Source organism: Lissotriton vulgaris, unplaced genomic scaffold, assembly GCF_964263255.1.
Source record: "Lissotriton vulgaris unplaced genomic scaffold, aLisVul1.2 SCAFFOLD_2192, whole genome shotgun sequence".
Classification (NCBI taxonomy): Eukaryota; Metazoa; Chordata; class Amphibia; order Caudata; family Salamandridae; genus Lissotriton; species Lissotriton vulgaris.
This window is the reverse complement of record NW_028253192.1, coordinates 56,169-69,733: the sequence shown is the minus strand read 5'-3', so window position 1 is coordinate 69,733 and position 13,565 is coordinate 56,169. Positions and strand designations below refer to the sequence as shown.

Here is a 13,565-nt window from a genome sequence, read left to right as displayed (position 1 = left end):
CTTAAAAAAAGCACTGTCTGTGGAACAGGGTCGAGAAAATGCCGCCCTATGGATACATTTTGTGGGTTTAACCACTGCATAGAGCGATGGGTGCGGCTATCTACCAACACTAGATCAGTCATCTGACTCTGACTGGATCCACTAACTTGCTAAACATTCTTGAAGGGGACAAATGTGAAGTCTTGCGTGGGGGAACAATTGTAATGTAAGACGTCATAATCCCTAGCAGTTGCTTGAAGACTTTTGCTGGCAAGGATTGGTTGGGCTGAAATTGAGTGAGAAGGGACTGAATATTATGAATCCTGGCTGTATTGAGAGAGGCTAGAGCTTTGTGGTGGCTTCCTGATAAGTTTGTGTGTTTGTTGGAAGGCTGTAGGGGAGACTTCAATGCATTCACTGTAAAGCCTAGTTGGTGAAGTAAGTGAATCGTGGTTTGAGTGTTTTGGAGGCACATTTGGTAAGTGCTGGCTTTGATGAGCCAGTCGTCCAGGTATGGGGAGGCATGGATGTGTTGTCTACTCAGATGTGCTGCGACTACTAACAGACATTTGGTAAATACCCTGGGAGCAGCGGTGACCCCAAATGGTACTACATTCAATTGGTAATGATGACCCGCTCCCATGAATCAGAGGCATTTGCGATGACTGGGATGAATTGGAATGTGGAAATGTAAGTCTTTTAAGTCTAGAGTAGACATACAATTGCCCTGCTGTAGAAGCGGGAAATGTGAAAATGCTCTGAAAGTATGCAGAGGTTTAGTTCTCTGAGATCTAGAATAGGTCTCAAGGAGCCGTCCTTTTTGGGGATGAGAAAGTACAGGAAGTACACACCTGTTCATTGATGTTTGAATGTCACAGGCTCTATGGCTCGTAGTGTGGGCAGGTCACAGCTTGTTAGGGGAGGGGAATTACGTGGTGCAGAACCTCTGCCTCGACCTTTTTTGTTGTTACTCCTATATCCCCCTCTAAAGAAACTCTTTGCAGAGGAAGATTGACTGTTGCCTTTGTAAGAGGTGGCAGTATTGTTTAAGGACACGGTTTTCGACCCTCCATGGTAAAAGGAGCGACAAAAGGAGCCCCGATTGGAGGGGACTGGAGAGATCCTATAGATTTGGCTACCTGTGTGTCTTTTTTCATTTTTTCTGATGATTTATTTACTTTGGGCCCAAAGAGATATTCCTTGTCAAAAGGGAGTATTTAATATAGATTGTTGTACATCTGGTTTGAAACCAGAAATCCTCAACCATGCATGTCTCCTTAGTAACACACTAGCGTTGATCTCTCTAGCTGCAGTGTCTGCAGCATCTAAAGCGCATCTAATTGAGGAATTGGACACGAGTTTCCCTTCCTAGACTAAATCCTGGTTTTTCGCCTTGTGCTCATTTAGGAGGTGTTGTAGCAACTGCTCCATTTCGTCCCAGTGTGCCCCATCATATCTGGCCAGTAGGGCCTGGGTGCTGGCAATGTGCCAATGATTTGCTGCTTGAGCTGCTACCCGTTTACCAGAGGCGTCCAATAGTTTTGACTCTTTGTCTGGAGGGGGAGCATCACCGATAGCCTGTGAATTGTGCCGTTTACTGGTTTTAGAGACTACGTAAGCTTATAGTGGTAACTGTCCTTTAATAAAGACTGGATCTGAGGGAGCAGGCTTATACTTTATCAATCCTGGGGATGACAATGCGGGCACGCAATGGATCTCTAAAGATGTCATTGGCATGTCTCATCATGCCTTTAAGCATAGGTAGAGTGTGACTAGCCCTTTGTGTAGTACTGAGTGTTTCAAATAGAAAATCTTCCTCTAAAGATACCTTGTGTAACTAAACCCCATGATATTCTGCAGCTCTAGCCACTAATACTAGATAGCCTACATTGTCATAAGGAGGGGAAGGCTTTGCAGGGTAAAGATCTGGGTCGTTATCTGTAGGTTATTATGTCTGATTATCCTTCCTAGGGTCTATTGGTAAGATATTGTCCCTCCCATCTCCATCATCATCATCATCATCATCATCATCATCATCATCATCATCATCAGGTGGTGGAGAGTTAGTTGGTGTAATCATTAAATAATGCAAAGGTGGAGAAGTTGGAGTAGCAGGAATGCGACAGAAGAATTGCAGGGGAGGGGTTAGTACCTACATTCTTCCTCTTGAAAGGAATAAAGAAAGGTGTGTCCTCTGACTCGGGTTTGCGTTTCTGAGGTGACTTAGTAAGAACACATCCTGTATCTGGTTTTATATAAAGATACTTTTGTTTTGAGTCCAATTTGGGTGTTGGGGTGTCGAAAATCGGACCCTGCAGCTTCAGAGGAACAGTTTTAGGTATGGGCACCGAGGATTTTGGTGCAGGAATAGAATCAGTTTTTGTCGCTGAAGGTTTCGGAGCTGAAGGAGACTTTGTTTTAGCTGTCAACGAATTCGGCTACGAAGCGGTTTTCGGCTAGGAGCTTGAAGGTCTCGACTCAATCTCAAGCCAGAAGGCTTAGAGATGTGTTTCGCCGAGCCGAGGTCGGGCGACAGAAACATCTGACCATGGCCTGAAGGCAGGGGGTGGGACTGAAGCCTTTTGTTTCGGGTGAGTTGGAGTTTGGGTTAAGGGGCGTTCGGTACTCATGGTACGTTGACCTTATGGCAAGTCTTCTTCTAACTCGGAGTCCGATTCTGGAACGGAGATTAGTTCCTCTTGTTCTTCCTTGGCCGTTGTGCATCGATTTTGTGCTCGGATCCTGCGCCGAAGATGTCCGGCGTGTACTCGACATTTTGACTCTACGTCTCGCGATGTTGAGCCTGACAATCAGAGCGTTTTCTTCGATTGGACAGATCTGCACACGCCGTAGTCAACTTCGTTGTGCTTCGGAGACTAGCACAAGTTGCACACTTTGTGCAAGTTGGTGCGAGTATACTTGGCACAAAACAGAGGGCAGAATTTAAACGGAGTCCTTTCCATTGACAGGCGAAGTAAGAACGATGTGGTTAGGCCAGCCAACCTTTCCAAGATGTTCGATCGAACAGAGGTTTACCTCGACGGATATAATATGTGGAGAAGTGGAATATGCGTTCGAAAAAATAGCGACTCGAGTAGAGTGGATTGTGCACGGAGGGGAACCCGAAAAATCGGTTTCGAAGCGCAGCGCAGCAATACAAGTCTGAACCCGGTGGCGGAAAAAAACTATCTAACAATGGAGTCGATGCCCATGCGCACTATCACCGAAAGGAGGAATCACCTACCTCGTGACTGGAAAGACTTCTTCGAAAAAAAACAACTTGCAAACATCCGGACCAGACACTACATGGCAGGATGATGGAAAGCATGTGATTTACAGCTCAAATGCCTCAAACTTTAGTTTCTTGTTCACTGGACATACTGGGCTACTACGGATCTCTGAGAATGGGGAAGGGGTCACTGTCTGAAATAGGATCGATAGTTACAGTGCTGGAGCTGAAGAGATCAACTAAATGAACATTGTAAAAACTTTGTATACATTCTCCATTTACCTTTGCTACCAACTAAATTTATCACAGATGTTTTTTAAACAAGACAAGTGTGGGTTAACAGTACACCAATTTAGAAAAAGCCCATAAATTACTTTCACTGCTAATGAATAATCACAAATGAGATCCGTTGGTGACATACTTCTAGAAGCTAGTTTACATAGTTCTTAGAAATGTTACTTTATGTAGTCTGAAAATTCCACTCTGTTCATTCATTATTCATAATGTACCTGCAGAGGCAGCAATCCTCGCTTCTAATTCTGACATGTCTGCACTCATCCTCTTGCTTTCTGTCGGAACAAGAGTGGATGGTGGACGTCCTCGAACATCATACAGACTCTCCACACTCCCACCACGAGAAGGAGGCAAACTCAAACGACCAGATTCACCCTGAAAACATTGAAAAACACAAATGCTGAAATCCCCAAAATATCACAAGTTAAAATCGGCATGCAATCGTATACTAACATAAGAATTTTTTGTGTTGCTGGAGTACTGGCTAATAACGAAATTCAGGGTAATGCCAATAGACGACTGGGTGGTAAATTGTACCATTTGAAGCAGATTACAATCATTTGAACTTTCCCATCATTTAGTGGCAGTGTTCAGAAACAAAATGTATTTTTTCTGCAATAGTTCAAATAGATGTCAACGTTAATATATTCTGTAATAGCTCCCTTTCACATCCACCCACAATACATCACACATCAGAACCATCTGGGGGTTGCCAATACATTAGCACAAAGATATATAGCACATGATTTTCCCTTCCCTATCCTCTAGGTGTGGCTGGCAGATGCCTCTGCATAAAACTGTCGACCTGGCATCTAATGAAGCCAGGCATTGCTAATGGTATGGACAGTACATGCTTGTTACCAGGAAAAAATCAACAATGAAGAATCGGATAAAGGGTCCCAGTGAGTTCCTAGAAATCCTCACGTGTGGAGACAACACAACAAGTCTAACAGCTTGGTAACAGAGAGGAGATCATCCATTGTTTGGTTTTGGTCTGCATTTGAGAAGACCTACTATCAGATCACACAATAAAACACACTGAATAAGCACAGAAAAAAATGCTGCTGGGTGGCTATGCTTGTAATACAAAAAAATATTAAAACAGTAGTGCAATCGTAAATAGTTTTCAAGTTCCAATATTGTTAACATGATTAGAAATAATGTACTGTCTGTCTTGGAAATGCAAAACAATGATAGACTATAGACAATACCATTCCAAGACTGTTTATAAACAGTGGCCACACAGGATGCAATGCACTGCAAAAATTAAATGAATGGGAAGCACACCCTTGTAATACTGTATGTTGAGCGCATTACATTCACAAAAAAAAAAAAGGAGAAGATAGAAATGAAAGGGGATCTATAAATATTGAGCAGTACGATTGATCACCGGTTTGCCACAGTAATAAGATAGGCCTGCTGTATTAAGCATTAACTTTCCTATATGGCAACAATCAGACAAAGTCCTAAAAATATAAATATTACAAAATTGCAGTTGGACAAACATTTTTAACTTCTCTTAAGGGAGCCCAATATGGATTTGAACCGTGCGTCTAATAAATACATTTTCAGATTCAACCAAAAGTAGAAGATGTAGTTTCAGTGAGTCTACCAAAGCAAGAAAGTTATTTGTAGCTCATACCTCAGTGGCAAGTTCATTATATGGTGACTTTCAACCATACAGGATAGCATGCACAATACAGAAATTAACTTTATAATAATACAAAGCTAACTGCTTGCACTTTCGCAAAACCTGCATATAAATTAAAAGGTATATTTACACAAAATACAATCATTTTAGATGGACAGTCTTATTGCTTACCGATTGCTTGGACTGAGTCTTGATTTGTGCCAGTTTTGACTCCAAGCGTTTCATTGTATCATTGTTACTTGCTGGGTAATCACCTAGATCATTACTAGGATCACTTTTATTACTGTCAAAAAAGGAGCCTGTAAAATATATATATTTTTTTTATAACAAACATTTTAAAAGGTTAAATGGTTATTACTTCAGACCCAAATAAAACATAATGAATGAACAAGCCCCGACACATGTTTATACATACACAGTAAATATTCACTTAAAAACACAAAGTGCACTTATGGTTACAAATTAAAACAAAAATATGGCAACTTATGGTTAGGACTATAACTAGCACAACAGCCTTGCAAATCATAATTTGCACGTTATCATCTCACAGGGTGTTTCTCAGAGAGCATCAAACAGTGTTACATATTCACAGCAGGGATGCGGAATTCCTATAGCCCGTCGCCTAGGACATATTGTTTGGGGTCAAGAACAACAAGCTTTCATGTGTATTTTGTCATTTAGACAAGAGGCCCAACCCCCTACAGCACAAGCCCTTTGGCTGCCGGTTTACAGTACCACATTATGGATCACGGAAGGGCATTGTCTGCAGTTAGGTAATATTTGTATACATGTGTTAATGCTGTTTAAACTTGTATTCATGGCTCATTAATGCAACATCTTTATTATTAGGGTGAGCACTCCAAGTAGATGTTGTAAACTCCGACTGCACTGCGGATAGTGGTTCCAGTATAAAAATGTTTACACACATTTTCAATGTTTAGCAATATGAGGCTATGTTTAATGCTCCCAAAATACTCTCCGATTAGATGCAAATACTTGGGGAAGCTTGAAAGCAAGATTGAGGATTCGTTGCTTTCAAAATAAAATGTTCACAAAAAAATGCAAAAACATTTCGATAAACTTCTGTAAAAGTTTAGGTACAATTTCTTTGCAGCATCAGTAAGATATGCTGATGTATGCTAGTATTTCCCAAAAATATCCATTATGGTAAATCAGTGAAACCAGTTTTAATAAGATTATGGGAAAGAAAAATAAGCAAGCACTGGTAAAGCCAGTGGGTCTGAAATTGTTGGTCAGCTTTTTGGTTTTGTCAAGGTGTGACATGTTTTGGCATGGCTTATGTAAAACCTTATTGGTTTGGGACCTGCCCCCCTTTGCCATTATAACAAATATTGCCAAAAGCAAAAATTGTTTTGCTCTCAAAAAGCACACATTGCCACAGCAGTTCCTGGCAATGAACAAAACGACTGTGTCGATATGCTCCTTGTGAAAGAACAGAATGATGTCACTCAGTGAAGTTAGCCAATAGACAGAGAGAGACCGACAGAATTTTAATAAACACAAAAGGTCATGGTTAGCACCAAACCTAATTAGGAGCCCAATTATTAAATAAAGTCTTAAAAGGGCACCCATATCCTTGCATTAAATGCAGATATACGGATTTTGTGAATTCACAAGACTTTACAGAAGCAGGCAAAGAAATAGTACTTCTAGAAAATATTTGTGAACTGCATTTTAGCATGAGCAAATATGCAGGTGTAGATTTGCTCATTCAAAAATCTAAGTGTTTGCAAGCTCACTTTCCCTCAAAGCACTTTTTGTCCAACCGGGAAAGAAGTTTTATGTCTGCCATTGTCCAACCTTGCTCCGTATAGGAAAAGATTAGAGAAGAATAGGTGAAAACCCTTAAAACATGCAAGTTAGTAGGTTTGCGCAGACTTAAAAGGGCATTCCAACCCTGGAACTGTTGCTTACCTTTACCTTCAGCACCAGTATGTAGATATGCGGAAACGTGGCAACATGAGTGAATTGCTAGTATTTCAACCCTACTATGGAAGGAACCCTGGCATAATCACAGAGGCTATTTCAGAGCTCTTATATAATGAGATTGCTGCCATAATTTGTCATTGCATTACATGGCACAAAAATATTTTTTCTACAGGACAAGTAGATTTATGAGCAACCTGCCTCATGGACAAGTAGATATTTTATTAAATTCCACACCATGTTCACTGGTATGTAGAGCAGGGTTGTTCATTGGACAAAGTTCACTCTTGATATTATGTTATGCAGGCTTTTTGTCAAGTGTCTTCTGCAGCTCTAAGGCTACTTTGAAATGCTAAGTAAGGAAGGTTACCTCAGTCACATGGATCATTTTTTCCATTTACGCTTAAAAAGAAAATATCCAGCTTCTCTTCTGGCCTGTTATTTATTTGTTTTTACTGATTCTACCTCTTTTTGTTAACTGCATACTTTTAATAAAGTTCACATCACTGCTCTGTGGCTTAAGGGGACCTCATTTGGAGAGTACCACCTTCTCTGGACCCCGTAAAAGGTTGAGAAGTATGATCAAGCACTAAATAATAAAATCATCCACGTACAACTGAAACTGTGAGCACACTGGCCATAATGAATTGCAAGAAGGAATGGCTCTGTTCCACTCTAATTCAGAATTCACTGACCGCCTCTTATTGTGCAGAATCTGACCATGAAGACTAATCGTTAAAGAAATACCACAATACAATACCATCCCTTTAGTGAATCAGCGTGCTCCAGAGAAAAGAGAACGTTCCGGAAGCTTGGCAAGAAGTCCACTGAAAACTGAAAGGACTGAGATCAAAGATTGTCCTTAATATGATTAGCCTTTCCATTGCTTGTTTAAAATATATGTTAAGGTGACATAATCCAGGCTAAACATAACTTCACTTCTGCCATGCACAGAGAGGGTTGGTTGCTAGGTCTGTCCTTGAGCCATGACCATTTTTATTTGAAAAGCATTTTATTTGGGTTTAAACACTGCCTCACGTACGCTTGTGACCATCCTGAGGGGTTCGTTGTTGTGGGCCCACAAACCCTCTAATGTCTACATTGTTTGATATCACTTGCTGTGGATGTGTAGACCTCAGAGGATGTGAACCCAGCATGAGTGTTGGCAAACTCTATGGCGAAACTCCCTTTTGAAAGGCGGGGTACTTTTGGTGGACCGGATTTACTCAGGGGTGCAGGGATCCTCAAGCTACCACCCAAAAGGCTGGTTAATATGATGTTTTCAGGACAAAATGTCCGAGTCCCTTTGTCTGGCATTGGCAGCATCAACGGTTTTCTTGAAGTTGCGGCTGGCCAATGACTGAGCTTTGGGTCCACGTACTAAAAATGGATGACAGTAGAACCAGCTCCCCCACCCAATGGGATTTGTTAATTTTTATAATTTGGTTCGCAAATGGTCTGCGAAATCAGGTTTGCAAACCATTCGTAGATCAATGTTCCAGATATATTTATACCGGTTGGTAGCTCAATTCAATTTGAGTCTAACAACACTGCTGAACTGATTTACAGCAAACCAATCAAAGGCACTTCCTTGAGTAAAATTCGATTTTCGTGGCAAGTATGGTGGAATTCCATCAAGCATTTTTTCTGTATCAGAGCAAAGAATCATATGGGAACTCAAATTAGAAAGGTCACTTTTTTTTACCTCCCTTTCTTCTGCCCCAGATGTGTTTGAAATCTGCAAAGCCGCACCAAAACCTCTGTAATACATAATTATATATATATGAACTGCAATAGCTGCCCATCAATAGACTATATGGTTGTAAGCTAAGATGGTAGCAATAATTCCTTGAGGACCTGGAGCTAAATACTTGAGAGAATAAAGGCTGGAATCGAATATTTAAAATAAACAGAACCAAGTATGGATTAGAATCTGACATCAATAATTTCTGTTTGAAACAAGCTCTTTGTCGCCATTATTAAAGAATTGAAGGCGACGTTATAGGCCTGGGCATGGAAGAACGTAACTACCTTTTACGTGGATATTTTGCTCCACTGTTATATGATCAAATCGCCACACAGATTGTATAAGTTTACTGCACTACCAGACGCTGGTCTCTTTATAAAAATTGGAGAACATTTAAAACAATGCTGGTCCTGTGATGTTCAAGTCTTGAAATTATCAAAGAAAGTCATTCATAAAATCACAATAACCGCTCAACACCGACTGATACTAGGTAGAACTAATGTTGATGGTTTAAACAGGGAAATGCTACTTACCAGTATGCATCTGTTCTTGGCATGTAGAGCTGCAGTTACACACCGTTACATAGATCGCCATCTAGTGTTGGGCCAGGATGTTTGCACTTGTTTTTGTCCTGAAAAGTCTTTGGAAGTCACGAGATAGGGGAATTCTCCTTTGGATCACATTGCGCATGGGCATCAGTTCCAGCCTTAGATGGTTTTCTGTCGCCAGCAGGGAAATGGAGGTTTGTAAGAAACAGGAAGGATGCCCATGTTAGCTTTATCTAATTAAGATAATACTGGAACAGATAAAGGTAGCCGGGTGGGCGTGTGTAACTCTGCAGCTCTACATGCTAAGAACAGATGCATACTGGTAAGAAGCATTTTCCGTTCGAGGCAAATGAGCTGAAGATTACACACTGTTGCATAGATTATATAGCAGTACCCCCTCCTAGCGGCAACCACTAGTATCTGTTGCGGTAGTTTGAAATAGTGTTTTGAGTACAGCCTGGCCCACAGTAGCTTGTTTAGTTTGCACATCTACACAATAGTGTTTTGTGAATGTGTGCAGTGTAGACCATGTGGCTGCTTTGCAGATATCATCCAAGGGAATGTTCCCTAAAAATGCCATTTAAGCCCCTATTTTTCTTGTAGAGTGGGCTTTAGGGGGAACAGATAACATACGTTTAGCTTTGTGGTAGCAAATTTGTATGCATTGGACAATCCACCTAGCTATCCCAGATTTTGATATGGGGTCACCTTTGTGTGGTGGTGCGAAAGAAACGAAAAGTTGTTCGGTCTTACAGAAGGGGTGTGTTCCCTCAATGTAGTAAAGCAATGCTCTTGTCATCTAAGGTATGAAGAGCTCTTTCTGCGACTGTTTGTGGCTGCCAGAAAAATACGGGCAGATCCACAGATTGATTGAGGTGGGAGGGAGAAATGACTTTAGGAAGGAATTTAGGATTAGTTCTGAGAACAACCTTTTTATGATGCATCTGCAGAAAAGGTTCCTGAATAGTTAGTGCTTGTAATTCACTAACTCTTCGTAGAGAAGTAATAACTACTAGGAAAGCAACTGAATTGTAGTTCACATTTATGTAAAGGTTCAAATGGAGGTCACATTAGCCGTGTGAGAACAATGTTTATATTCTGCACAGGTGAAGGTGGTGCTCTGGGAGGAATTATTCTTTTGAGGCCTTCCATAAAGGCTTTTATGGCAGGTACTCTGAAAAGTGATAGATGCAGTCTATTTTGTAGATATGCTGCCATGGCAGCAAGATGCAGTCTAATAGACGGGTATGCTAAGTTACATCTTTGGAGTTGTAGTAAGTAGCCTATGATGTGTTGGACATACACATCTAGGGGATTGATGTTGTTTTTATGACAATATATTACAAATCGTTTCCACTTGGCTGCATAGCATGCTCTAGTGGTGGGACGTCTAGCTTCTTTAATGACGTTGATACAGTCAGGGGGAAGGTTAAGGCAACCGAATTCTAGGACCATTAGGAGCCAGATCACAAGGTTGAGCTGAGCTGGGTCCGGGTGACTGATCTCTCCACGGTTCTGGGTTAAGAGGCGTGGAGATAGGTATTGTTTTTGGTGCGGCACTACAGAAAGTTGTAGCAATGTGGTGTACCACGGTTGTCTGGCCCAAGTTGGAGCAACTAGAATGAGAGTTAGGGAATGTTGCTGTAGTTTGCGCACCACTAGTGGAATGAGTGGGAGAGGCGGAAAAGCGTACACAAATCTGCCTGACCAGTTCATCCATATTGCATTGCCTTTGGACAGTAGGTGTGGATATCTGGCAGCAAAGCTTGGGCATTTGGCGTTTTTGTGGGTGGCGAAGAAGTCTATCTGAGGTTGTCCCCACATCTGAAAGGTTGAAGAACTTGTGGATGAAGTTTCCACTCATGGATCTGTTGTGTCTGACGTGTTTTGTACCCCTGGAACATGTTGGGCGAAGAGGAAAATGTTCTGAGGTATAGCCCATCTCCATATGTTATGTGCTAGCTGAGAGAGTGTGTCCCACCTTTTTTTTGTATGTAGTACATGGCTGTCATGTTGTCGGTGCGGATTAAGACAGCCTTGCCTGATATCTGCTTTTGGAATACTTTTAAGGCTAGGAATATGGCTAGTAACTCCAGGTGGTTGATGTGGAGTATCTTCTGTTGTGCTGTCCACCTGACCTGCATGGTGTGTTGCAGTAGATGAGCTCCCCAGCCGGAGAGCGATGTGTCCGTTGTCATGACTATTTGAGGAACCGGCTCTAGGAACAGTCGCCCGTTGGAAAGGTTTTTGGTGTTCCACCAATGCAGAGAGCGGTGAGTACGACCGTCCACCAACACTAGATCTGTTAACTGACCTTGAGCCTGGTTCCATTGGTGTGCTAAGCACTCTTGAAGGGAACACATCTGGAGTCTTGCATGAGGCACTATGAATATGCAAGAGGCCATCATCCCTATGAGTTGCATGAACACTCTAGCTGGAAGAGAGGGTTCAGTTTAAAATGTAGTTAGAAGAGCTTGCATGTTTGCTATTCTGACGGGAGAGGGATAAGCTAGCGCTTTTAAGGGTGTTTATTGTGGCGCCAAGGTATTGTTGTATGTGGGACGGTTGCAGATAGGACTTGGTGTGGCTTACTGTGAACCCCAGGTCGTGGAGTAATTGGATTGCTGCGGGAGTGTGTTGTACGCAATGGCTGTATGAGTCGGCTTTTATGAGCCAGTCGTCGAGATATGGGAAGACGTGAATGTGCTGTCTCCTTAAGTGTGCTGCCACCACCACTAGGCACTTGGTAAACACTGGTGGTGCTGTGTGACGCCGAATGGGAGTACTTTGAATTGATAGTGCTGACCGTCTACTAAAAATCTGAGATACTTCCTGTGAGCGGTGTGAATGAGAATGTGGAAATAGGAGTCCTTGAGATCTAGAGTAGCAAGGAAGTCGTTTTGTGAAAGAAGAGGAAGGAAGGACCTGCTGGAGTGTGACCATGTGGAAGTGGTCTGATTGTATGTATAGGTTTAGGGGTCTGAGGTCTTAGAAAGCCGTCCTTCTTTGAGATAAGAAAATACAGGGAGTGAACTCCTTTGTTTCGTTGGTGCAGGGGAACTGGTTCTATTGCGCTTTTTAGTAAGAGGGATATTACCTCCTGTTTTAGCAGTAACAAATGTTCTTGTGACATTGGACGCTGTTTGGGTGGTATGTTTGGGGGGGTAGATGTTCGTTTGAGAGTAAGCCGATTGAATTATTTGTCGCACCCACCTGTCTGATGTGATGTCGGTCCAGACAGGAAGGAATTGTTGCAGCCTTCCCCTGACTGGAGTGGAATGGTGTGGGGGAAGTGGAGGGAAGTTATTGGGTAGGGGTGGAGGCAGAGCGGGAGTTGTTCGTTTTGCCTCTGCCTTTGTTATCTAGTGAAGGTGGATTGGGTAGGCGTTTTATAAGAAGTGGAGGGGTTATCAGAGGAGTAGCCTCTGGTGGTGCTTTTGTAGGATGAGCGACAAAAGGAGCGTCTGGAAGCTTGCGACTGCAAGGCTTCCATAGATTTAGCTGTTTCAACATTAGGGTCAAATAGGTGTTGCTCATCCAATGGTTGATTGAGGATGGAATTCTGGACTTCAGGTTTAAAGAACAAGTTACTTACCTTCGGTAACGCTTTTTCTGGTAGATACTATATCTGCCTGTGGATTCCTCACCTTGTGAATATCCCCCTTGCGTCAGCAACATTCGGAAATTCTTTTCGTAGACTTGCGCCGACGTGGATAGGACGTCACAGAGACACGGCTCCGCTCGCGATTCCGCTGACGTCACCGACGCCTATAATAGGCCCATGCCGGCGTGATGACATCAGTTCCGCCCTTTTTTCCGTGCCATCGAGGCACACGGACGGACCAATGACATAAGCAATATACACAGTACACACAATAAACAATTGCCAAGGAGAAAAGCACATAGTGTGGAGCAAATGCAAGAAAGCAAATAAAGCAACTCCTTAACAATCCAATATATTAACAATATAATACAATAATTCTTGTAAAGAAGAGTGGACAACGAGGAGGCGGGTGGGTCAGTGAGGAATCCACAGGCAGATATAGTATCTACCAGAAAAAGCGTTACCAAAGGTAAGTAACTTGTTCTTTTGATAGATACATCTGCCGTGTGGATTCCTCACCTTGTGAATAGAGTCCCGCAGCAGTCCCCACTCCCGGAGGAGGGTGT

General features: G+C 42.2%; 1 protein-coding gene across 7 annotated transcripts in view; it reads right to left on the bottom strand.

Annotated features, from left to right (window-relative positions):
- Positions 1 to 13,565, bottom strand: part of LOC147661126 (mitogen-activated protein kinase kinase kinase 7-like) — a 193,124-nt gene that overhangs the window by 127,447 nt on the left and 52,112 nt on the right. For all 7 annotated transcript variants that reach the window (XM_086951306.1, XM_086951307.1, XM_086951304.1 and 4 more), the window contains exons 6-7: positions 5,325 to 5,452; positions 3,718 to 3,877 (exon numbers count right to left, since the gene is read on the bottom strand). In XM_086951306.1, the coding sequence (XP_086807432.1) occupies positions 3,718 to 3,877; positions 5,325 to 5,452 (288 nt within the window). The remainder of the gene's footprint in view (positions 1 to 3,717; positions 3,878 to 5,324; positions 5,453 to 13,565) is intronic.